The following is a 25,989-nucleotide window of genomic DNA, read 5'->3' on the forward strand; positions in this document are numbered from 1 at the left end:
AAAGGGCTTACACAGCCTTTTCCTAATCAAGTAGTTATTGGTGCTAAAACCTCAGGAGAGAATGAAAGCCAAACTGAAAAGCAAGTGAAAATGAAACAAAGCAGCAGGTTGGGGGGGAAAGTGAAAGCAAACAGAAGTGACCCCGCCAGGACCATCTGACAAAACTGCATTATGTGACATCCGGGGATGAGAAGGTGTTGCCTCGTTAGGATAGGCTGGGTCCTAGGACTTGCTTTCAGCATATCTCATAATATGAGAACAAGCTGTGATCATGTGGTGAGAAATATTCATTATTGGGAAGAAGACAGTGTGAACTGTGGAGAGGGACACGTTTCAGCTGTTTGGGTCTTTGGCTGCTCGCTGATTGGTGGCGTTCAAGTGGACTGTGTTTTGAATCTGGGCCTGTTTGGATAAACTCAATAGATGAACACTTTATAATACGGCCCTGATGTGGGGTGTAATTCCCTTATAATTAAATCAAATTTCACTGATTTTATTTGAAATTAAAATTTAACTATATTTACCTACAAAAGTACAGTAGTAGTACAGTAGAATAAGTAGGTAACACTTCAGGTTTTTACAAGAAACAAAAATAAAATTATGCTATAAGTACATTTAAGTAAATTTACTTACTAAATGGGTACTATAAAGTAGTAACGAGACTACCATTAAAGTAACGAATGTTAAATAATGATGTAAATGTGCGAGATTCATATTGCGGCGTACTTACCAGGTAAGATGGGGAAATGTTGTTTGTTTTTTCTTCAAAAATAGAAGAAATCAAGAATTTGTGTCTCCTTTCCTGTTAAATATCTTAAGTTATGCAAAACGTACTACTTATGCATGTATAGTAACTTAGACATTACTTAAAATTTTAACTAATATTAGTGATATGGCTGAGAGCAACCGACCCGCGGCATTTTGTTGCATGTCTTCCCCTTTCTCTCTCTGCCCCTGCTTTCCTGTCCTCTCTCCACTGTATCTATCAAATAAAATTGACAAAGGTCAAAAAAAAAAAAAAAGCATGTGTAGGTGAATGTAATTATACTTAAATTGCAAATAAAATGCCTTGAAATTCCATTTAATTACATGGGAATTAAGCCCTTAGCCACATTTTTTCTTTTATTTAAATGTAAAAAGTAAAAAAATAAAAGACCTGTAATAACAGTTTCTAACCTTGGACACATTCATTTCTCAATTATAAGTGGATCTGTTTAACAACACAGTTTACTATGTTATCATCTGTCTACTGTTGTGTTAATACTGGCTAAACAAGGCATAAAGTGACTAATGCTTTCCTTTGTATTCTCGTCGTATGTTACTGTTTTTACAATATCCTCAGCAAACGTGTGTGATCCTGGTTCTTGCCAGACATTTCTTCCTGTTAAAAGGGAGTTTTTCCTTCCTACTGTTGCCAAGTGTTAGATCACAGAGTTGTTGTGCTTTGGTGTTATATAAATAAAACTGAACTGAACTGAATTAACAATGATTATTTGCGATGAGAAAATTGCATTTTGCATAGTCATTCTTACAGTAAATACAACAATCTTAAGCTGAGAAACCAAACAGAAATGGGTTCTCAGCATAACAATACTGTCTGCCCTGAAAAGGTGGAGGCTGAGTAAATGAGACACGTGTTGAAAAATCTGCAGGGATGGCTGGCGAAGAAAGAGGGCTGGCAGTATTACCCCGCAGCATATATCACAAACCAATAGCAGAGCTCATTTCACTCCTTCAGCCTCAGAGTATTGGCCTCCAGGGGCACAAGGGTGTGACGCTGTGGTTAAGCCCCAGCAGGAGGAGGCGTGTCGGGCTGCGACCTGCCACATGACACACCCCGTCTGCTTCTACAGCATGTCTACGTGTGTCAGACACTCCTATCCAGGCCATGTAGTTGCACAAGATGCTCTGGAAGTGATACTTGATATGACTCCAAAGACATCACTGATACTTTAACAGGTGCACACACGTGTCCCACTGACACAATTGCTCACATTTTAGTACTTTATTGCAGTCCCAGGATTTTAAGACAAATTCCACAAAGCTGATTGATTACAGATTAATGAGAAAATTTCAATTAAAAAAAATGTATTCATGACACTTAAATTTATCAATAAAGATGGCTTTATTTCAAAGATAAAAACATAATTTGCTCCAACATTTTATAACCCAAAATGTCTCAAACTAACAAAACAGACAAAAGACGAAAAATCCAAAAGGATCATTTATTTACAAATGTTATTATACAAAGTTACAAATACAGAGCAGACTCATTTCTGACCATCCTAAGTGATCAGGCATAGAATAACCTTGCATTTGCATTCAGTTATCACGGCCAGTAGAAACCTGAGCTTAATACAAATCATCATGAACTGTGTGTGGTACAAAGAGATGTTGAACAACGTTTAGGATGCATTGTAAAACATAGAGAGTTGGAGTATAAATAGACCATATGTACATCTGATGGGATAAATTCCCTAAAGCAGAGTCAGGCAGGAGGTTTGGAAGTGTGTTTTTCCTGGAAAAATATTAGGCTTGAGAATAAATGTGTACCTTTGCAGCAACTGATTCTTTTCCCCTTGCCTTTGATTTGTAATGTGAAGTTTAAATGTAAGGAAAGGACGGGGAATGGCTGAATCAAGGTGCCGAGCAAAAATTACACCCTCTCCTTCGGGATCGGTGACAGCATCACATCATACATAAAGTAACAATTAGCATTCATGCGGGCAGCCACATCCTGCATGTTAAATCTTCACTCCGGCTTTTCATCTCAACAGTCACAGGTCGGAGGTCGGAGGAGGGGGTTGGCATGGTACAGTAGTCACTAGGAGGGGGCATCTTCTCCATGTATAGCCTTATACTTGGCCATCTCCTCTGGAAAAACTTTGCTGAGCTCGGAAACCAAAAGGCTCTTGAACTTCTGTAATAAAACAGAAATATGACAGTGGACGTTGCTTTAGTGTTGATGTATAAATACTTTATGTATAAAGAATAACTAGTGAGTTACGACCCAACAAGTACTGTCCAAAGTAAATCTGTCTCGTGTCTTTTTATGTGAACAAATAACTGGGACAGAGTTTTTACTGAAGCAGAAAAAAAAAATCTTTTAAGCACTTTGTCCAAGGATATCATTTTATCACGATCAGCAAGGCTGCCTTAACAGACAGCAGTATAACAAGTACAGGGTTGTTTGTACAATGAAATGGGACCTTTATCTTTAAAACACTCTAAACACACTTGTTTAATCAGTGAAACGTGCTGATGACTCTGCTTATTCTTGAAAAGTCATTGGCCGAGGAATCTCACTGCCCCTGGAACTATCTCTTACCGTCAAAGTGTCTATCTTCCCTTTGACCTGCTCGTTCCTCGCCAAGGCTCTCTCCAGACACTCCTTTGTGTACAGCTGAGGGTTCCGACCTTGGTCAATGTATCTGCAAATACAAATACAATATATCAGCCTTCTTTGATAAAACTCCAGGAACTTGCCAAATAAATGTGACACATTTTTAATGACGCAATGAGATGTTTTTGTTTATGTATTTACTTTAGTAATCAAAAATTCCTCGTTATTAGAGCGGCATCAAAACAAATGCATAGAACTGAAACGCTATAAGGACAAAGGTACTGGCCCACCTACACATTACACCTACAGGAGCTTTTATGACATCTCATTCTAAATCCACAGGTATTAATATGGAGGTGGTGCCCCTTTGCAGCTATGGATGCTTCCATTCCTCTGGGAAGGCTTCCATCAGGATTTTGGAGTGTGTCAGATTTGGATATTAGATGAGAGGGCCTGGCTTTGTGCACTGGGGCACAGACATGCTGGAACAGAAAAGGGACTTCTCCAAAAAATTTCACAAAGCTGGAAATGGAGAATTGTCCACAATATGCTGGTAAACTGAAGCACTTTGATTTCCTGTCACTTGAGCTAAGGGGTCCAGGCCGATCCAAGAAAAACAACCGCACAATCTTATCCCTCCTCCACTACACTTTACAATTGGCACGAAACAATCAGGCTGGGTATTGTTTTTCCGGCATTCACCAAAATCAGGATGTCTATACGACTGCAAGAAAGAAGCATGATTTGTTCCACAGAACATGTTTCCACTGCTACAGTGGAGTCCAGTGGCTAAGTGCTGTACACCAATTCACCTGATGTTTGTTATTGTGTTTGCTGATGTAAGGCCTGCATGCACCTGCTTGACCACGGAGACGTTTAATCTATCTATCTATTGAGAATGACAAATTTGTTCACAAATGTTTGTAAAGGCAGATTGCACAGCTGGTGCTTGACTTTATACACCTGTGGCAATGGGTCTGAAAAAATAATTTAAAGATTATGCCGAATGTAAAAGGGGCTCTCATCAATAACGAATTACTCATATGAAGCATGTAAGGCAAACCAAAATACAACCAATTGATTACATTTTAAAAATCAAGGACTTTTTAAATAGGGTTTGGCCCAGTTACAAAAACGGCGATATTAAAGCTCGGTGGTCGGCACCTAGTATGCACTGCACCGTAAGTAACATAAATATAACGAAAATACAGATATTTACGTAACAGAAGGTGACATACACAATAATATAGGCACACATTATACTCACTCAAAGACCTCCAGGGGTACGTTGATCTCATGAAGCTGCTGACGGCACTTCTCGATGTCCTGGAGCCCAGATATCATGAAATTTCTGCAGAGAAAAACGTCCGGACACGTAAACACGGGGCTTATTTGCGAAATCTTAGCGGTGGAAGCAGCAAAGTGAAACACATCTCACAGTTTTTGGTTGAGTCCTGCCTGGCTGCTAGGCTGAAAGTCGCTCACGATGATTCCCAGCTGTCGAATATTCTCGATAAACTTCTCCAGGTGTTCTTCGAGGTTATCGAACTTTTCCGCCATTGTAATTAATCGTTACCAAACCACCAAAATGTCACATAAAATGCCTCCGCTTAAATTACTGTCTTTATTAGATAACCTCTGTTTACTGTTAGCTACAACTCTACAACATCCTCAACGCTGAAGTGCTTTACGGCTGTATTTCAGCCAATCGCTGCGGCTATTGCTCCGTTACCTAGGTAACAACCAATGGCAGACTGTCGTTTAATGACGCTCAAAGCGTCAAAGTGTCGCGAGACTAGCTTCTTTGTCGAGGAAAACCAGATGAATTATCTTAGTGGAGTTTAAACAGTTTATACACTACTAGGTAAACACAACATTTACTCGGTGCATGTAGTGCTGTGTATTCTGTGATGTTTAATGTCCTCTGTTCATACTGTACCTGCCCAGCTCAGTGTATACTGAAATTGCTGTAGATTTTCTCAAATAATCAGGTGTACTTTTGCTGTGTCATATCATTCTGGTACTGAAAGTAACAAAAAAGATGCACCTTTTTTAAAACAACAATAGCTGACCCAAAGTACTTTATATTCAGGCAAACATACCAAAATCCCAGGTATCCAAAAATACAAAGTAAATAAATAATAATAATCAAATCAATCTACATATATATGACTTAGTATTCACAGCACAGGCTGGAAAAAGCAATTTAGCTCACTACTTTAATAACAGAGAACCGTCTTTAGGAACAACAAACTCTTAAAACATTTCCTGTTACTGCATAGGAGAGTTCCTTAATGGTAAGAAAGACTCACACTCAATTTTGTGCATTCTATTCCACTGTAAAATAGCCTGACACAGCAGTTAGCAGTGCTGCCTCACAGCAAGCCTTTCCTGGAGTCAGCTGGGGCCTTTCTGTGTGGAGCTTTCTGTCCCTGTGAATGCATGTGTTCCCCTGGGTACTCCAGCTTGCTTCCAAAAACATGCTTGTTAGTGATTCGAACTTTGCTGTAGGTGTGAGTAGTTATCTGTGTCTTTGTGTTAGCCCCATAATAAGCATTTAAAAAATGGCTATTACTTCTTGCAGATCTTCCTGAGATAGCAAAGCAGTTCAAATCACAATGCTACCTCCGCTATGCGTCACAGTGGTGATGAGGTTTTGGGGTAGGTGTTTTTTTTCCATGCAAACAAAGGGCTGTGCATTTTTTTCCAAACAAATAAAAACAAACTTTTGTCTCATCTGTAAACGGAATATTGTCACAGAAATTCTGTGGTTTGAGCCGATTTTCTTTTAAGCCGATTAAGTCTTTTAATGTCTTCATTTATGATGCACCTATAAAATTCATACTTCTGACTCCTCACAGTGATCCCAATAGTGGAACTGGGGATAATAGGGGATAATTTTCTTTGGAAAACTGACATGGTTTTGTCATGTGCAGAGGAAGGATTGTGGATATACTGGAGAACGGATGTTGAATATGGAGCTGCCAGGCAAGAGGAAAAGAGGAAAACCACAGAGGAGGTTCGTGGATTCAGTGAAGGAGGACATGCAGAGGGGTGGTGTGACAAAAAAAAGATGGTTGGGATGAGGTGAGATGGAGCCACATGATCCTCTGTGGTGACACCTAAAGGGAGCAGCCAAAAGAAGAAGAAGAAGACAGTGATCCCAACACCATTAACACCATTGAAAACAGCTCTGTTCTGTTTCACTGTAATAGTCTTTAATTTCATTTTACACTTGAGCTTCTCAAAAAAGCTCATCTCATCTTTCTAACTGGAACACCTGAGTTCAAGTTGCCTTGGGAGAAATCATTAGCACAGAGGTTCACTAATTTTTTCCAGAATCAGCTGTCACTGATCACTCAGGCGGTTTGTCTAAAACTAACCCTTACATAAAGATCTGACCACATTCAACAAATCGATGCAGAATCTGTGGTCCTAAAACTTTTGCGAAAGAACAAGAATCTTCTTGACCTCACTATGACCTCATGATCCAGATATTCCACACACACAAAAAAAGGAAGACAGCGAAAGAAAGCTGTTTAAAAACTCTCGTCTTCTCTGATTACACTCAGAAATAATACTGAGCTCCGCTTAGGGCAATTTTACCCAGAGTAAAAGTACCCTGGCGCTGACTTAGCTGGGGACAAAAGGCATCCATAAAGTGAAAGTAAAGGCCAGTGACGCAGCGCGTTACACCATCCTGGCATCTTCCTTCTCCTTAACCTCTCCTCTCTCAGCACCAACACCAAGTTAGCCAGAATAAACCAGGAAGTAATCCATTTTCCATCAAAATAGAAGCAATATTGTGATAACAAATACGGCGCATTGCATAACAGTGGCTAAATTTGGAATATAATAATAAAAATATGAATATTTAGTAACTTGAAAACTGTCCTCAAACCCCACCCTATATTTTTGTAACGGATTGCCACACACACACACACACACACACACACACACACACACACACACACACACACACACACACACACACACACACACACACACCTTATTCCCTTGCTTTTGAATTCCCCATGAAAAGCAGATAAGCTGGACTATAAGAAATCGAGGTTGTTCATCGGATTTCTTGTGTTGCACCTGGCACTCGTCAGCTGGAACACGGTGCCTTTACCCCTTCATACATGATCACACACGGTTTGCTTCAAGCTGGGCTTTTATTTTGAAATGTAACGTCGCCGGTGCAGAGCAGACCGGCTGAAGAAGGATTACCGGGGGCTGGCTCGTCCTCGGCTGCATTAAAGCCGAAGCTACCGCAGCTGCACACACACATACACACACACACATCAAAGGCTCTCCTTCTCCTCCTCGCTGCAGCTCTCGCAGACAGCGGATCAGCTGGATGGTATAACCCTCTCTCCTTTTTTTTGGTATTTTTGTTTCTTCCGTTTTTTTACGCACACAGAGCGGGACATTAAACGGAAATTTCAGCAGACCACGGTAAGAACAGGCTGAATTTTTGTGTGTATGTGTGTGTGTGCAGTGTCGGGTTTGTCTGTGGGCAGGAGTACACACATAAAGGAAAATTCGTTTTATTATGCATAGTGCGGGACTTTAAGTGTGCCCAGGTTCGGCTTTATGGAGACCTGTATCTGGTTGACATGGTAATTAGCCTGAGGGGTAACATATTCCACAGTGTTTATACCAGCTTGTGTGTCCCTATAGCGAAAATGTTACGTCAACATATATATATATATATATATATATATATATATATATATATATTTACTTATGTGTGTGTGTGTGTGTGTGTGTGTGTGTGTGTGTGTGTGTGTGTGTGTGTGTGTGTGTGTTGATCTTCCACAGTCGCTATTCTATATCATGTCCTGTGGGGATCCAGTGTGTCCATTACATCAGGTTATAGCAACCTTGAAATGCAATGGCGTGTTTTTTCTTTCTACCTCTGCTCTCTGCGGCTTTTTGATTTTCCTTATACAGCCTCTTGCTTTTGACATGGTAATATGGATACTATGCAGCTTTCTCTTAAAATATCCCACACGATCACATCTGTGCTTCTGCGTAACGCATCGTCCTATCACCGAACAACTGCAGTCACAGACGTGATGTCCGTCCACTTGTGGGAAACATGACTGGATTCCTCTGGTCTGTGTGAGGAAAGCTGTTTTATTCGATTATCCATCTGGACTCATTTGTTGTCTCTCTGTTTTTCTTTGCTTTTAGTCGAAGATGAAGCACTGAGGAGAGAACTGCACAGGCTCCCCCCGGTTGTGTTCATCCTGAGGCTGCAGTGAACGGAGGAGGGGGGATTGCGGTATAAGAAGGTTAATAATCGGCATCAATAAAGGTCGTCTCTTTTAGCCCGGAACACAATCGAAAGGGTGAATCTCGCCCCTGTGCGGGGGGATCGGCGGAGCAACGTGAGTGTGTAAAAAAAATTATGGCCACCCTACTGCGAAAGATCGGTCTGATCCGTCTGCACGACCGAGACACCGAGGACCCAAAGCACCACCAGGGCTCGTTAAAGGGGAGCAAAGGAAACCAGAAAAACAACACCAGCAAACACTGTCAGACCGCCAACGAGACCAACATCCTGAGCACTCCGGAGATTAAAGCGAGGAAGCTGGACCAGCACGGCAAGGACAAGCCGTCCGGCAAGGATAAGCAGGTCAAGGATGCGAAGGAAAAGCAGCAGACGGGAGGAGGTGGTGGCGGCGGTGGAGGAGGAGGAGGAGGCGTAGGAGGAGGCGGCAGTAAAGCTACCAGTGCCTCCTCGATACCACCGCTGCCGCCTCATCGGCAACACTGCACCCAGGTCCGGACGCGACGGCTGATGAAGGAGCTGCAGGAGATCAGGAGGTTAGGAGACAACTTCATCACGGTGGAGCTGGTGGAGGACAACCTGTACGACTGGAACGTCAAGCTGCATCAGGTGGACAAGGACTCGGCGCTGTGGCAGGACATGAAGGAGACCAGCACAGAGTTCATACTGCTCAACGTCACCTTTCCCGATAATTTCCCCTTCTCGCCGCCGTTCATGCGGGTCCTGACGCCCCGGTTGGAGAACGGCTACGTGCTGGACGGCGGGGCCATATGCATGGAGCTGTTGACCCCCCGCGGATGGTCCAGTGCCTACACGGTGGAGGCCGTCATGAGACAATTTGCTGCCAGCCTCGTAAAAGGACAGGTGAGGAGAAGCAGGGGCTGCTGGGTGAGGGTCCTTGCTTGGAATATCATCAACCATCTGTAGCAGATCTATTACTATTACTGATGCTGATGTTTCGTGCGTAATTGTGGCACTTTTACACGCAGGTACAGCAGCTTTTAGACTTAGAGAGAGTTTAAAATCTGTGTTCTTGGCCATTCTTTGTTTTCTAACGTAAAACAGCCTCCGCTTCAGCTTCTCGAGGCATGTTTGTCACAAAAATTGCTGAATTAGCACATTTGTCTTTTAATTGCGTCGTGGAACTACATCCCACCGAACTACAATATAATTCTATTTAAAAATAGTGTTCATTCTCTACATCCGGCCTATTTATAGCATGTTCTGTCATTTTCTGTCAATGCATGGCTGTGATGTCTTAGATCCTCACACCCCTCCTCTCTGCTGTGAGCAAACCCCTCATTGTCAATATTATTCATCTTTATGTGATTTTCCTGCGGCCATTTCACGCAGTCTCTCCTTTATGCATCAGCTCTCCGTCTGCAGTTGCGCCGTGCTCTCCCTTTTTCCTTTTCCTTTTTTTTATCACCTCCGTGATAGCACCCTTTGACAACAAAGACCCGCTCCCATGCGATGGAAAAGTCTCTTTGCATGCTCTAACGCGGTCTAACTCAACTCTGTAGTCCTGTTAGGCTTTTCTAATCTATCGTTCGCGATGGTGGGCAGGAAGATAAGTGGATGAACAAAACAGAGACGGCAGGTTGCCTGCCTAGTAGACCTGAGTGACTTAGAGTGTCTGGATTATGTAATCCTGTCAAATCTGGGGTTTTTTTTACATCCTCAGTGCACCGCAGCAGCAGCTCTTCAATTCCAGCGGAAATGGCTGCTTCTCTAAACGCATCTGCCTGCTCTAACCGTTTAGTTTGAGTAGATATTCTGTTCTCCTCCCAGATAAGATTCGGTTTTTTCTTTAATGCGTTTCAGCTCTTTCATCTGTACACTCTACCCCCCCTTCTCGCTGACTCGGGCTGTTTTGGAATCAGCAGTGGGGCATTGCTGATGTATTAAACCTTATGTAAACTGTCACTGCATTGGCCTGCCCTAACCCCTTTTTGATGACATAACAAAACGTCATTCCTGAGTCATTTGTGGTCATTTAGAATCTGTCATGAAGAGAGGTCGTGAGGTCAAAAAAAGGCCTGCAGTGTGTGTGTGTGTGTGTGTGTGTGTGTGTGTACATCTTGATTTACTGCTTGATGAGAGGAGGTTGCAGCTCTGCAGTGTCTCCTAATTATGGTGCAGTGTCTTCCTTATCTGGCTTGCTAATGGAAACAATATTGATTAATTATTCCTGTGTGTGTGTGTGTGTGTGTGTGTGTGTGTGTGTGTGTGTGTGTGTGTGTGTGTGTGTGTGTGTGTGTGTGTGTTCTCCTCTTTTGTACATCTCCACAGGCACTCGCATGTACCCCGTCCTAGTTTTCAGAGAGGTGTAATGGTCTCTTACTCATGACAGACAGAACACACGCACACGTGTCTATAAATAACTAAACACACAGGATATATTTATTTGTCCTTGGCCACCGGTTCCCTGTAACAACAGTGATGAGGCCAGTTTAGAAGCTTCCTCCCTATTTTTAGTGTTAGAGGATACACGAATGACACGGTGCTGAGCTGAGAGTCAACAGAGATACATGTGTCTCCACCTGCAGACGTGAGGAAGCATAGACACACACACGCACACACCATCACACCAGCTGGGATGGGGGGAAATCGAGCTTAATATAGGTGTTTTTGTAATGACATCCAATTTTGTAAATGATATGTTGCTGTTTGTGTAGTAGAGTTCAGGCAGTATACCGATAGTACTATAATCCATTCTCTTGCAAGTTCTCAAAGCAGACATGCCTTTACTCTTAATTTGCAAGAAAATCTGCAGTTCCACCAAATTTTCTCTTTCTCTGGGTCACTGTGCAAAATGTAAAGAAAAACCAAATGCAGCACACACAAAAATAAAAAGAGAACTTTGGGGTTTTTTTTTTAAATATGTCTCTTTTTAAAGCAAGCAGTAAGTTTTGAAAAAGTTTTTGCATCATGTCTTCTTTTAAAGCTGTGTAAGTGTTTGGGAACTGGGGAGAACAACTGCTGTGGTTTTGACAGTGAACCGTTGTTTTCCCATTCTTGGTTAAAGTGAAGATGTCAGCTCCTCTGCAGTTCATGGCCTCCTTATTTTTTTGTTGTATAATAAGCCTTGTCCTTTCAGCTGCTCCTTTATTTCCCAAGTGGTCCCTACAGCCGATGGATTTGCATGTTTGATTTAGCACAGTTTTTATGGCAAATGCATTTCCCGATGAAACCCTGCCATTTATCAAGACTTGGGACTGGGACGAGTAGTACACTAACCTGTGACCTCTTGGGTGTTTCCTCCCATTATTTAAAAAGGGGGCCTTTTACGTGGAAGGCAAATGTGTTAACCAACTACACCTACAGGCGTGGATTGGAGGCACGTTTAACCTTTCCTGAAAAAGGATGTAATCTGGACAACAACACATATGCTCCAACACCTGATTTTGTTCCATTGTCTATCAAGGTATACTTATACTGCACTGGCAGTGTGTTTGGGTCATTGTCAGGCTGAAAACTGAAGTCACTGCCAATCAGATGAAAGCCTGGCCATTGCAACGCAAATCAAAATCTCATTTGACTTTTCCACATTCATAATTCCACCAATTTTGACAAGATTCCCAACACACACTGACTGAAATGCAGCCCCCAAACCACAACAGAGCCTCCACAATTACACATGGCTGTAGACTCATTGTTGTCTCTCCTGACCTCTGTACATGTTGATGATGATTTGAACCAACATAGGACCTGCTCTCACTGATTTTCAGAACTGTTTTTGTGTATCATTTTAAAAAACCTCAAGACAGCCTAAACCTTCCACTTGGACCATTTCTGACCAGGCTTCAGTGAAGAGCAGATGGATGAATTGAATCCTCGTGTCCTGTGTCAGGTCTTTGCTGGATTTTTTTTTTCCAGTTTCTAAGGACATGACTTTCAGATACAGTTCATCTGCTGTAGATAGTCTTTTAGGCCCGTCACTTCTTCTTTTGTCCTCTACTTACGCAGTTTTCACAAGTTTTTTTTAAGGACAATACAAACTTTGTCAAGTTTTCAGCTAATAGATCTTTGGGAATCACCTTGTTGGTACAAAAATAGCATTTTATGCCTCTCAATCTGTGCTACCATTGGTTTTTTTTAATAGCATTAACTAAAAAAAATTGGTACAAATTGCTGTGTTTTTAATAGCAGCAAAGTGCCTAAGGACACAATTTAAAACTGGTTCTAGACACAACGACGGTGCATTTATATCGGCCAGTGTTAGATGTCTTAACAAACAAAAAAACAAACATTCCTCTGAAAATGGTCGGATATAAGAAGTGGACTGAAAATAAGTGAAAAAGCGGCCGATGTTCAAAGAAAAGCTTTAAACGAACTTCAGAAATCCTAGAGAACTATTGCTCAACAGCTCTTTAAAAACTTATAAGAAATTCTGGCTCGTTGGAAACAAAATAAAAAGGAACAAGGGGAACAAGGGGTGTCACAGTACTGGTCATACGTACTGGATACATTTTTAAAAGTTTAGAGAATTTCTTTGTTATTTTTCACCCTGGTTTTTCAGTTGAATGAAGGATTTACCTTTACACAGTTTCCATGCTCTTGAAAAGAGGATTGGTTATTTTGCTGCCAAATTTAGTTTTAACCTGCATTATTTTAACTAAATCAGTCAAGGTTGGACAATTAATTAATTGGACTGAAGCATAATTGATAAATGATAAGAGTCTTCACTTGCAGACCTTGATTAAAGGACTATTCCAACGGTTTCACTGTTAATGTCATTTTACTAGAGATGTGGGAACCACAGGATTTTACAAAAATGTATAATTTATGAAAAAGAACTCTCCAAGCAAGAGATATTTTACTCCGCTGTCCGTGTTAAGCTTATACAACCCTCAGATAGCACAGGTGACATCGCCAGGTTGTTTGTTTAGCCCTCTGGAATCTGAAAATGCTGTTTTCACAGAATCCGTCATCATCGCCGTGATGACAAAGCGTAACTTTGTGTGTAAAATCAGGGGAATTCCCCTTTAAAACATCCCGTCTTCTGTGATTTGCGCTCTTCCACTGCTGCCTGCATTACGTAGTGTGTGATTCTGTGCAGATTGAGGAACCCAGACTGGTGAAACTAGCAATCATTTACCCTTTACTGACCTCGCCATCAGTCCCACTGGGCTCCCCTTTGAGGATGATGTTGATGGCACTGATCCCCATTTGTTTATCCCAACACTTTTTAGCACATGTCTGTGTTATGTAATCCCCCCCCCCAGGCCTCAAAGCTGCTTCCCAACATCACTGGGGCCTTCCCTGGTCTGCCCATTGACTGATCTCTATTACGCGGCAGCCACTCTACACAAGTGTGTCTCTCTCAATGAGCGAGTGCTTAGCTGAAATAGATAAACACTGACATGGCGCTGCATAGGCCCGGGGCACTCACCCAGACAGGCACACACCCATTTGATTGCCCACTGGTTCTCTCACGAGCTGACTTTTCTTTACTTCCTCTCTCCGTCCATCGTTGCCTGTGTCACACTGTGACTTTCTCCCAGATGACTGCAAGCACAATAGAGGTAATTGATACTCAATTTCCGTTTCATACTGGAGTCAAAAACCTTTAATACAGGCTTGTGCACCAGTGTACATTTCACAGTCTCCCATTCACAGACTTCCTCTTTGCGCTTTGAGTATTTCAGGCTGGCGGCTGCAGACTTTCTTTATTTCGTCTCGCACAGACACACAAAAGCAGCTCACTTGCTCACAAATTCTTCCACATAACATCCAAGCCAATCAGTCCACTTTGGGATAGCTTCTGCTCTGCCATCGATCTCCATGGTAATCTCACCTCTTTAACAATAGCCGGTTTCCTTTAACATATCCATCCAAGGAAGTAACCCGCCATTTTGATGTGGTGACAGCAACTATATGGCGGGACGCATGGATAATGAGTCTGCATGTGATTTCAAAGAGAATAACACCTCTCACCTCCCTGACAGAAGCCAACCGGAACATTATTTGTGCTTGTCAGCCTGGGTAATCTGTGTTCAGGCCTCTGGCAGCAGAGGGAAGCTGAGCAGGTTTCAGGGAGAGCTGATCAGGTGAAACCCTGTCGGTTTGTTTTACATTTTAAAGGATGTGTTGATCCATTGTCTGAGAAAAGAAGAGAATGTCCTTTAAAGTGTGTTTTTTAGTAAAAGAGAAACAGAAAACAAATCCCAAGGCAACATTGCGTATAATATCTCATCTGAGTGAGTCACCCGGTGAGTCATGCATTCAGTTCTTCAAAACAAGTGGAATGAAAAAAAATTCACCGTGATGGTAAAGTTTCTTCTACCAAAGCACTAATCAGCTTTAAAACTCACGATTGTCTTCAATCTTCAGATGAGATCAGCCGCATTCTCCTTGGTTCCAGCTGTCTGACTTCATTTCAAGTGTTTCAATATGAGATTAAATGACTTGTCATAATGGACATTTCTAATTGGGATCGATGTCAAGACTGATGAAAGTAATCGGACGAGGTTTTTTTAAACGTGTCTGCTGGAGAGACAGAGTGACAAACGTAGAGGCAGAGTGAGTGTCGCTAAGCCTCGCAGTGAAATGAGGCCACTGTTGCTACATGAATGGAAACTCTAACCCTAATCTCCAGATCATTCAGCGTTACCACCTCACCTCCTTTTAGCTATTCTTTATTGACCCAGAATAGCCGAGCAAGTATGCATGGCGCACGGTTACGGTTCACCAGATGTCAGGGGAGCTGAGAATTAATGTTGGATTTGCAATTTAGAAGTGTAGTCCTAAATTCAGCATCTTGTTTAAGGACATGACCGTTTTCACAGGTTCCAAAGGTCCATTAGGTCCCCTTTAAATTTAAATGCTGGTGATGAGGCAGAAAAAGTAGCACGACCTGATATCTTTTGGCTCCTTGAGTAAGACGGTGCTACATGGGAACACGATGTCGAATGCAAGCTCCAAAAATGAATGCTTATCTTTCTCAATGTTTTTTGCTAACACACAAATGGTAAATGGTAAATGGCCTGTATTTTATATAGCGCTTTACTAGTCCCTAAGGACCCCAAAGCGCTTTACATATCCAGTCATCCACCCATTCACACACACATTCACACACTGGTGATGGCAAGCTACATTGTAGCCACAGCCACCCTGGGGCGCACTGACAGAGGCGAGGCTGCCGGACACTGGCGCCACCGGGCCCTCTGACCACCACCAGTAGGCAACGGGTGAAGTGTCTTGCCCAAGGACACAACGACCGAGACTGTCCAAGCCGGGGCTCGAACCTGCAACCTTCCGATTACAAGGCGAACTCCCAACTCTTGAGCCACGATCGCCCCTAACACAAGTTAAAAAAGCACCACAAGTACTAATCATGTAACTCATATTAACTGAAGCAACTCATAGAGGGTTTGTGTGTGTTTGTGTAGGTAAATTACTATGAAGTGTTGGCATAGTATGGCCCAACTCCTAACATATTCCCTAACAAAAATGACTGTTTATTGCAAGTACTAACTTCTAACTTCTGGTAATTTATTGCTCAGACTGTCCTGTAGTTATTATATTCACATTTATAATATATTTTTATTGTTTATATGTTGTGTAGTATGACTGGCAACGGGGTTGGGTGGGCAAGAAAATACAATTTCAAAAATCTATGCACGTCACATTTTCTTAAGCTGTCCACTGGGCTGGATTGGAGTGCTCACCAGGCTGATTCTGCCTCCGGGCTTTATGTTTGACACCCCTGCTATTAATGTTTTGTACCAATTAAAAGGAAGATAATTGGTGAGTTTCTGAGGTCTTAAAGATGCATGTTAGCATGTTTCAGTGTTTGTGCTAAGCTAAACTAGCTAGCCACTAGCTGTTGCTTCACAAACTGTATGCAGAGAAGTATTAATCTTCTTTTTTTACTGTTGGAAAGAACTCAAACGAGCCCAATTCCCAAAACTATTCAATTAAGCAGCAGACTGAAAAAGGAATACTGAAAAAAAAAGATAACGGCCACTTTGTTCAGGCTCTCAGATGTCATGTTCCTACAACAATGACAACCGTCCTTAACTGCAGAAAACTGACTCCACAGAAGCGTAGTATACCTGACGGATTAATGTTCCGGCTATGGGTGTATAATTTTTCTGCACTGCACTGCAGCATTCAGAGGCGCTCACCAAGTGAGGGAATTGTGTTAGTATTGGTTTCAGTGGAAAGCCTCGGTGCCTCCCTGCCAAGAACAATGCTACGGGTAAAGGGAAGTGGTGCAGTGTGTCATAGTGTGTAGAGTACCCAGTATTTTCCTGTGAATCACCACAAAATTTAACCTACAGTTTGACCAGTGTACATAGAGCCACTGTGCAGTCAAATTTGTGGTTCTCCCGTGTTTCTCAGGTGATTGTATTACATTAAAAAAAAAGCTAGTGACACTGGTATGAGTCACACCTTTGTCCAGGCTGTGGTGTCATGGCATTGAATGTCTCCCTATATATTTGTTTTTCAGCATTAAGTGAGTTGTTTCTTTTTCCATTCATCCTCCTACACAGCTTTCTTCAGGGAAGACTTACTGCCAGTAACAGAAAAGGCAGCTTTATCATTTCAGTTGACGCCTACTCTTCTTTCCTCCATATCCTCCCTTACACACACACACACACACACACACACACACACACACACACACACACACACACACACACACACACACACATTTATTATTAGTCGTGTGAAGGAGGAAGGGCCTCAGCAGCATGGTGCCTGGTGAAAATCCTTAAGTCAGATATCACAGTGCTTTTCATTGTGCACGAGGCAGTTAAATGGCTCTTCTGACGTATATACACACTTTTTCATCATTTAGTGCCATAGGTGCTTCTGCTCCTCACTTATCTCCTCATTTCTCCGAGTACCAGAGGGTGTATTTTTACTTCTGATTGAACCTGACGTCTTAAAAGCTTTTTTTTTGCACGCCTTTAAACATTGATCTGTTGTTGGTCAACCTGCTTTCAGACTATCTGTCTTGTCAACATCCCTCCTGCGGCTGTGCATTCACCATCAACTTCATCCATGTGCATGTGTGGGCTGCGTTTCTGTCTTTCTGTGTATGGTTTGGAAAGATTTCAAAAAACTGTTTTCATAAAACGTTTGACAAGATTGCTGACAATTATGAACCTTTTGATCTGACGTTGAATATTCAGACCACAAAGTATTGATATGTGCTTCCTTTTGAAGTTTTGCAAAATTATATTCTGCTTTTTAAAAATCAAAATGAATGTGCACAGGCAAAAATTATACCATAAATCAAGGATTTTTTCATCTGCAATGAATTGGACTTGCGATAATACCACAAACAGCTGGAGGGAAATAAACTGAAAGGTTTACGTCAGTTTTCACATAGATTTTTGTTGATATTCCTAAAAGTCCTTTTTTTCCTATGTGTATTATTTATTAGATGTTGAGTTTAGTTTGCTGACATATTAAACTGTTGCATTCTGCTAATCGCGGCTTTTTTAAATTTTCTGTCATCATAAACTGAAAATCTTTTAGCTTTAAATCATTTTTTTCTTTTAACTTTGTCAAAAAAAATATGTAAATGTCTATTATGTTACAACAATCTTCTGAATTTTATCGTCAGTGTCATCAAGGCTGGTTTTGTGGCACTACACTTGGCTTGCGCATGCTTATTAAAAATGTAATGTAGAACTTTTGTCATAAAAAAAGAACATGAAAATATTTTATTTAAAAAAATAGCAGCTATCAAAATACATTGAAAGAAGAAAGCCTCTGTCTCCGTAAGTTTTATACTGCGGGAAAAAAATAGATTTGCCACCTAATGGCAAAGATCCTAGATTTAGATCATGGCTGACGTCTAATCAATAGCTTTATAGCTCTGGATCTATCCAATTTAGTGAAAAGGAATTCATAATTTGGGTGTTTCCTCTAGACAGAGAGCCAGTCAAACAAATGTACTGCATGAAAGTAGTGTCTTTGGCAGAGGCTGCACTTTAGCCATCAGAAAGTGAATACATGAGTGCAACCTTTGCCAGCAGCTTGTAAATCAATATCGCTATTTAAAAAAATCACCACACTGCCAAATTTATAATTTCTTTACATTTGAAGACACACCTTTTTAATAGTCTACATTTATGACAAAATAATATCAGAAGCACATCTTGGCAGGTACCAATAAATATTTACTTTTTGGCATTGAGTGTGAAACGGGACACAAAATAACACGAACACGTTAAATACAGTGTGAGGCTGCAGCTTAGTTTAATATAAAATATCAAACAAAACAGCAGCAAGCCTGTTTCTGTTCACAATTATGGCTAAAATATGGCTCATATATCTTGTATATTAATGTTCTCATTCTGTGACAGGAAATACTGCTGCTGGCATCACAGAGATACACAGTAGTTTTCTTTTGAAGAGCGCCAAAGGCAGAGTTACACGGAAGAGGATTAGGACCATGGGGAAAAAAACAAAGTTGGCATGTCTTTTTTTTCTTCTTTTCCAGAATTCTGAGAAAAAAGTCCGAATTCAGAATTTGACCCTTTTTTCTGACTTTAATCTCAGAATTCTGGAAAAGAAAAAAAAAGATGTGCCCACTTTTCTTTGTTTTTCCCAGAGGCCCAAATCCTCTTCCGTTGAGTTACTTTAATTAGAGGAATGGTGAAGTCACAACTTTGCCTTCATTTATTGATTAAATTAGGTTTCACATGTTGGTAACATGTAGGCATAAAAAACTGCTTGATTAGATTTAGGAAAATGTTGTGATTTGGGTTCAAAATATGTAGTTGTTTTAATATCTGTTTTGTCCAATAAGTTATTTGAGTTTTTTGATATAAAATGCGACAGACGTGCATACCAACACTGTCAGTAAAACACATCAAATGTTTAAGGAGCTTGCAAAGAAAAGCGTCTGGACTTCTTTAAGTTGCTTGAAGACGTTTCACCTCTCATCCGAGAAGCTTCTTCAGTTCTAAGGTCAAATGGTGGAGAGTCCCAGATTTAAACCTAGTGGGAGTATCCCCCGACAAAGGGACAAAAGGACCCCCTGATGATCCTCTAATCGCCTGAGCCAAGGTGTGAAACTGGGTGTGGGTCCCAATCAGCCAGAGTTTCGCCTTGTCTCAGGCGATTAGAGGATTATCAGGGGGTCCTTTTGTCCCTCTGTGGGGGGATACTCCCACTAGGTTTAAATCTGGGACTCTCCACCATTTGACCTTAGAACTGAAGAAGCTTCTCGGATGAGAGGTGAAACGTCTTCAAGTAACTTAAAGAAGTCCAGACGCTTTTCTTTGCAAGCTCCTTTGACTACGATGACCTGGATGACTGAGAACCTTCACAGACACATCAAATGTTTCCATAAATTGTTGAAAATCACATCTGTTGCTGTCTACATGGACTTGTTACATTTGCACTGAGCAACCATCTGTTCTATAGGAATATAGACAGAATACAATGAGGTAACAGCTACTCAAGTCCCCTCGGTTGTGCTTATTGACAAAGACTCATTCAGACTGATGGCAACACGTTGGCTATCTGTCTGCATTTGAAAATCAGACAGCAATTATTTGCAAACCTTTGACAGTCTCTCAGAGGGTAATTGTAGTCACTCCAAGTCAACTGATTGCAGAATGGTTGTTTCCAATCAGATGACCTCTGCAATCGCCTGAGATCAAAAGTGGTCATAAGTGTGCAACACCCTCAAGCTCTAGGCAACCATTTACTTGAAGCTGCAACTGATACCAAAATGTGAAAATGTTCAATAAAATCACCAGTAGCCACCGGTTTGCTATTTTTGGTTTTTGTTTGGTTTGTTTTTTTTTTTTTCAATAATGTTGCTTTCCTGTTTTACTTGTGTGACTGAGCAATTAGCTCTAAACTAGGAGGTAATGTTTAAGCTAAGTGTGTCCCGTTTGGATGCTTTTTCGGTTAATTTTATTTAAATTTGGTGCATGACATGAGCCCTTGTTAGTAGTGTTCCCAGCATATTTTCATTTATTTATTAAAATGTCGATATTTGGTGTCTCAGTATACAAAATAGCCACACAAAATACTGTGTTATTATGCTATATCAAGTTTTTTTCCCCCCAGCTCTAATACCAAGACAATTTAAAGTTTTGCTACACCACTATCATGGTGTCGCTCACTGAAATTAAATTACACAACACTAATGTCTGTGTCCATCATGCCTGAAACGACAAACGTCATGTGTTCAGACTCCTCATTAGTCGGCTGTTTAATTGCTTCTGTATTTTACTAATCTTTTACACATGGAGCTAACCTTGTCCCCCACCCTTTCCTTTTCCTTTGTTTCTTTATCTGTCGCAGGGCCGTATATGTAGGAAAGCCGGAAAATCTAAGAAAGCTTTCAGCCGCAAGGAAGCCGAGGCTACCTTCAAATCCCTGGTGAAGACCCACGAGAAGTACGGCTGGGTGTCTCCGCCCGTCTCTGACGGCTGAATGCCCCGGCACCGTCCCTCCGACCCCCGCGCTAGCCGGACAAACCCAGCTAGCCCCGACACGCAAAACGACACACCACGCTAACTCAACAATCTCTCATTTTCACCTTTTGCTGTTTCACTCAAGATTTTATTTTATTTTTCTGGTTTTATGTGTTATTTAATTATTTTTGTTATTTTGGATTTTGATCACCATCTCCAGAAGAGCTGACATCCATTCATCGCCGTCACTCCACCTACACCTAGAAAACAACTTTTGCTTCACCTCCCTCTCACCCAGGGATTCTTTCCCCTGTTTAGGAAAGACCTGAGAGGGCAGTGTTTGCTTGCGAGTGTGTGGGTGGGTAGGTGTGTGTGTGTGTGTGTGTGTGTGTGTGTGTGTGTGTGTGTGTGTGTGTGTGTGTGTATGTCGCTGCATTGGACATCCGCTGGGAGTGTGTGCACGTGCATCGGAGTGTGCTCTACTGTGGGTGGATTTTTTTTCTTTTTTGAAATGCACACGCATGCATGTGCAGTGGGACAAATCGGACAGTGTGGACTTTTCCACCCATGTGAAAGACTACTGAATGAAGGAGACTCATCTCCCTCTCCTGTCCTTGCAATCCCGCCCCCATTCTCCCCTCCCTTTTCCATCCCTCATTCCTTTCTTCTCTTGAACTGGCATTACGTCCCGCCATCTCTCTCTCTGTAGCTGTCGGGTCATTTACATATAAATGAAGCTGTTAATGTTTTATAGAAGGGCAGCGCACTGACGTTTAAACTCACTCATTCGCACCTTCATTTCCCCTTTCTTTTGACTGTGCCGTTGCTCACAGTTCAACGCAACATGAAGATTGTAATTTACATGGAGCTGTGCTCTCTCTTTCTCTCTCGCTCTCTCTATCTGTTTCTTTCTTTAGCTCGCTTTGTTTCCTTCTCTCCATCTCTTGTGGCTAAATTTAGAGCTCACTGTTGCGTAGATGGATATTGATTTTTAATGGAGAAAAAGAGTCACATGCTGCTTTATGCAGTAACTACTGTATGTATGATAAATAGAATGACACTCAGTCACCTCTCTCTCTCTCATGTTCTTGTTAGTGTGTGTGTGTGTGTGTGTGTGTAGGAGAGGAATGAAGACTATAATTCTCGCGATTTAGATACCAGATGGTACAGCTGAAGGCTAGACCTCAGTACGTGTGTGTATGTGTGCGCGTTTGAGTAAGGGAGACAACACTTAACAGAGAAAAATATGATTTACTGTGAATGACACTAAGACTTGAAGGGAGTGCTGGCTTTTTGCTAGATTACCTGCCTTCTTGTCCCGCCGTCGACGTCAGCTCCCGATTGTTATTAGCGTAAAACACGCGTGTAGCTGTGACCAAATATCTGCGCGCACACAGCCTCGTCTCTCTATTGGATGCACGCGATGGAGAAAAGGTCGGCAGAAAATACGCTTTGCCTCGCCCAGACGTTTTGCACAGCTCACACACTTGGAGCGTACACCTGCGGCCTTCGGCGGTAACACCTAGAAATGAAGACAGACAGGATGGCGTGCTGGGGTGGTGCTTTAAATTGAGAGCCCGCCGGATTGATGTCTGCTGAAAGCAAGAGACCGAAGGCAGGAGAACAGAGGGATGGGAGGCAATCGCGAGAGCTTTGATCACCGCCGCCTGCTTCTTGGAAATGTCAGGTGGATTGAAAATGTCCGAAGACGGCCGTGATTACTTAAGAGGCATAGAGCTCCAACCTTTTTAAAAGGACTTAGTATATATCTACTGTTAACTGTACGGCTGCAACAGCGTCGGTCTCAATCAGCTGAGGGGGCCCGCTAGCCGCAGACTAGCTATCTCTCCATTCTGTCCAGTGAGCTCTGTTTGTTTTGCTTGCCGCCAGTTAAATGTCAGAGGGAAGGCTGCTAATTGGTCTGACATTTCAGCAGAGCGTCATTAGAGGAGACCGCGAGGGCACATGGATGGACGATGTCAGAGCTCCCGCTCGGCTCTGACATTTTGTCATTTTCTTCTCCTGCCTTAATTTTTGGAGGGATGGGGGTTTGGCAAGGTGAAGGCAGGCAGGTGAGGGGTACTGGAGCCAGCTCCCAGCTCAGCGGTCCTCGACCATGGGATTTTCAAAAATCGCAGAGCCATCTGCGATTCGGATCAGGTCATATCTCGTCCCGACGCTCCCTTCGAGTCGCGGTCGACAGCAAGTCTGGGTTTGAGTGCACGTGTGAGCACATATGTGTGTCACACTCCCATCATGAAAAAAAAAAATTAATAAAGAAACAGAAACATCACCATCACCATCTGGTATGTGATCATGTACGAAAGCGCGTTAGTCCTCTTTTGAATTTGGCTAGTCATTTCAGGGTCGGTCGTATAGTGATCTCTCGGCTTTGTCAGCAGAGAAAACTGTAAACTGAATTATTATGACAAAATATCTCAAACAGCTGAGTGTTTGCTGGTTTCAAGAGAATACTTTTGTGATATAGTTTAGATCGGTAGTTTGCAGACACTAACTGGGTGAACTGATTATGTTGTAATATATCTGCATGTGATGTGATTGGTAGCTAGCTACTGTATCTCTTTTTTTTTTCAAGAAAAGTGAGGAAAAATATGGGGAAAAAAACAAAAAAATGCAAATGCTTCTCTTTTCTTGGTATATATTTTTTCTCTCTCTCTTTTTGGTTCTGTACTGTATGTATTTTTCTTTTCTTTCTAAGCGTCCTAAAAATGTCACATTGTGTTATATGAATGTTTGTGTTTTAATTTATTTGTGGTTTGCCAAAATGAAGATTTGAAGCATGTTGCAGGTACTGTCACAAGAAAACGAGAAGAAAAAAAAAACCTACTAAGAATGATAGCCTATGTATTTGTGTGATCAGAGATTTGGGGAGGGGGCTGGGGTGGAGGGTACAGGCAGCAAAGAAGGACAGAAGGCAGTGAAGCCTCGAGATTATAAAGGGAGTATTTTTGGGAGTGTGTCAAAGTGGAGTCAAGAAAGTGACATGGTGCTCCCTTGAATACTTTCTGGTGCCCTCCATGATGTCACTACTGTCCCTTTCCCCATTGATCCTGCTCTCTAAACAGCGATTTGGTTTGTGGGTAATGCAGTCAACACAAACATCTGAAGTCCCACGAGTCACAGATCGGAGCTCAGTGTGACCTCCCTATGCTTCAAATCAAACTTCTTAAGGGAATCTGACCTGTGATGAGTTACCCTGGGTCACTTCGTCCCACTTCTGACTTGAGTGTTTAGTCCAGACCGAGGTCTTACAAGTTCAAAAAGGTGAAAGGTCATTGCAAGACCAAACAGGAATGTGCAATAAAAGTTACAGCTTATTCAACCTCTGCTGATTTGTTGGTTTGTTTTTTGAGCTAATGTCACATCTGGGAGCTTTCTTAATGTCCCTGCTATGCTCTCAAACATCCTAAAGACACACTTCCATCTGCTGTGTCCTCAGCCTGGCCCCTGCATTGGCCTACTTTCATTTACTGCAGCTGACATTCATGGTAAGGACAGACTGTAATCACCCATCCTTGTCTCCTCGGCTAGTTCCTAGACACAGTGTTCCCTCTGTATGGCCAAGTGTGGTTACCCGCATATGGCAGGTAGTGGACATCTGTAGATGGATGTGTTAAAGACAGTGCAAAGTTTGTTTAAGGTGAGATGGTTAAAAAAAATCTTTTTATTTATTTACTTTTTACACTGGATCTCATTCCTGATCATTAGTTGTGATAATGATCAGAAATTGCACTTCTGGGCTTATGACAGTAAGACCATAAAGCAGAAGTGTTAGCCAAATTCAAATTAACCGTAAAATCAGACCTAATTCGCTTATCATTACAATTTTGCTGCCTGGGTTTGACCTCTTGTACTCTACCTATCGTAGCTGTGCAGCCACGTTTTCTTAGCAGTGATAAAATAATAGCATTCCTATCTTTGGTGTGTTCACGTTTACTTTCTCTTACAAAGAACGTAGAAAGCACAGCTAAGCAGAGCAAAGACATTAATTAAAAAGAGTGAGTTAAAACCCCATGTAAAACAGCTGATCTATTGCAATAATCAATAACTAATACAGCACAACTAGTTCAAACAAACAGGAAATGTTACTCATTTTAGCTGATTTCAACTCTTTTTCAAAATATTTATTCCACAAATTTTATATAAATATTCATGGTGTATTTCAATTCAGATACTTATTTCAGTAGATTTTATGTACTACACCATGTATGGTGTATTTTGACTATGTAGAGCTTCAAATCAAACATAGCAAATTTTGCAATTACCAGAACTTTGACTGTCATGCTAGTTAGTTGATTTTCGGGAAAATTTGCAACTTGCCAAGCCTTTAACTGCACATGATGCTCACTTTGTCCACAATGAAGATGATAATTTTAATACAAAAACACCCAACCCAGTGTAATGTGTGGTTGTACCTTCAATAACAGAAAACAGGCTTGTCACTGTTAGCTTGCTAGCTAGCTTCGGTACCAGATGCAGCAGGAAGATGTTTCTTTCTGCTGCATCTGAAAATTGGTTGGCGGTCTCTCTATTTCCACTACGTAGACAAGATAGTAGCAGCTGAGGTTACCATTAAAAGTGTATAGCCTTTCACGCTTGGCTTTTTTACTGCATATTGTAGTAATCATACAGAGAGTAGCCATAGTCGTTAGCATTTATACATTTAGAAATATTATCTTAACTATGGAAGTATGTGAGTTCACACAGCTAACTAAACTATGGCTGTATCCCAATTCAGGGTCTGCAGCCTCAAAGTATGCAGCCTCAACGATCCTCAAGGGCCAACTTTGCAGACATGTGGCGAACAGTAATGTTTTAATGTTCTTCGTTATTAAACATTTGCACATAAATAAATGACATAATATTCAGTACTTACTTAAAGTTTACTCTTCGGGTGCCCCTCTTCCACCGTTTTTTTCAGCAAAATT

At 41.6% G+C, this 25,989-nt stretch overlaps 2 protein-coding genes across 2 annotated transcripts; one reads left to right on the forward strand and one right to left on the reverse strand.

Moving 5' to 3' along the window:
- Window positions 1–2,211: 2,211 nt before the first annotated feature.
- Window positions 2,212–5,081, reverse strand: med10 (mediator complex subunit 10). Its single transcript, XM_026156167.2, has 4 exons — window positions 4,782–5,081; window positions 4,611–4,694; window positions 3,329–3,431; window positions 2,212–2,920 (listed from the first exon to the last, which is right to left on the reverse strand). The coding sequence occupies exons 1-4, from the start codon at window positions 4,901–4,903 to the stop codon at window positions 2,825–2,827; spliced, it is 405 nt and encodes a 134-aa protein (XP_026011952.1). The 5' UTR covers window positions 4,904–5,081; the 3' UTR covers window positions 2,212–2,824.
- Window positions 5,082–7,551: 2,470 nt separating this feature from the next.
- On the forward strand, window positions 7,552–24,383 carry ube2ql1 (ubiquitin conjugating enzyme E2 QL1). Its single transcript, XM_026156968.2, has 3 exons — window positions 7,552–7,801; window positions 8,543–9,506; window positions 20,928–24,383. The coding sequence occupies exons 2-3, from the start codon at window positions 8,760–8,762 to the stop codon at window positions 21,057–21,059; spliced, it is 879 nt and encodes a 292-aa protein (XP_026012753.1). The 5' UTR covers window positions 7,552–7,801; window positions 8,543–8,759; the 3' UTR covers window positions 21,060–24,383.
- The last annotated feature ends 1,606 nt before the right edge of the window (window positions 24,384–25,989 follow it).

This window comes from Astatotilapia calliptera, chromosome 22 (genome assembly GCF_964374335.1).
Source record: "Astatotilapia calliptera chromosome 22, fAstCal68.1, whole genome shotgun sequence".
NCBI lineage: Eukaryota > Metazoa > Chordata > Actinopteri > Cichliformes > Cichlidae > Astatotilapia > Astatotilapia calliptera.

Bases quoted from the DNA above. Each gene is read 5' to 3' on its own strand.
- ube2ql1 (XM_026156968.2), top strand. From the start codon at position 8,760: ATGGCCACCCTACTGCGAAAGATCGGTCTGATCCGTCTGCACGACCGA. The intron at 9,507-20,927 runs GTGAGGAGAAGC...TATCTGTCGCAG, and splicing joins CCAGCCTCGTAAAAGGACAG to GGCCGTATATGTAGGAAAGC.
- med10 (XM_026156167.2), bottom strand. From the start codon at position 4,903: ATGGCGGAAAAGTTCGATAACCTCGAAGAACACCTGGAGAAGTTTATC. The intron at 4,695-4,781 runs GTGAGATGTGTT...TTTTCTCTGCAG, and splicing joins GCAGGACTCAACCAAAAACT to AAATTTCATGATATCTGGGC. The intron at 2,921-3,328 runs GTAAGAGATAGT...GTTTTATTACAG, and splicing joins GGAAGATAGACACTTTGACG to AAGTTCAAGAGCCTTTTGGT.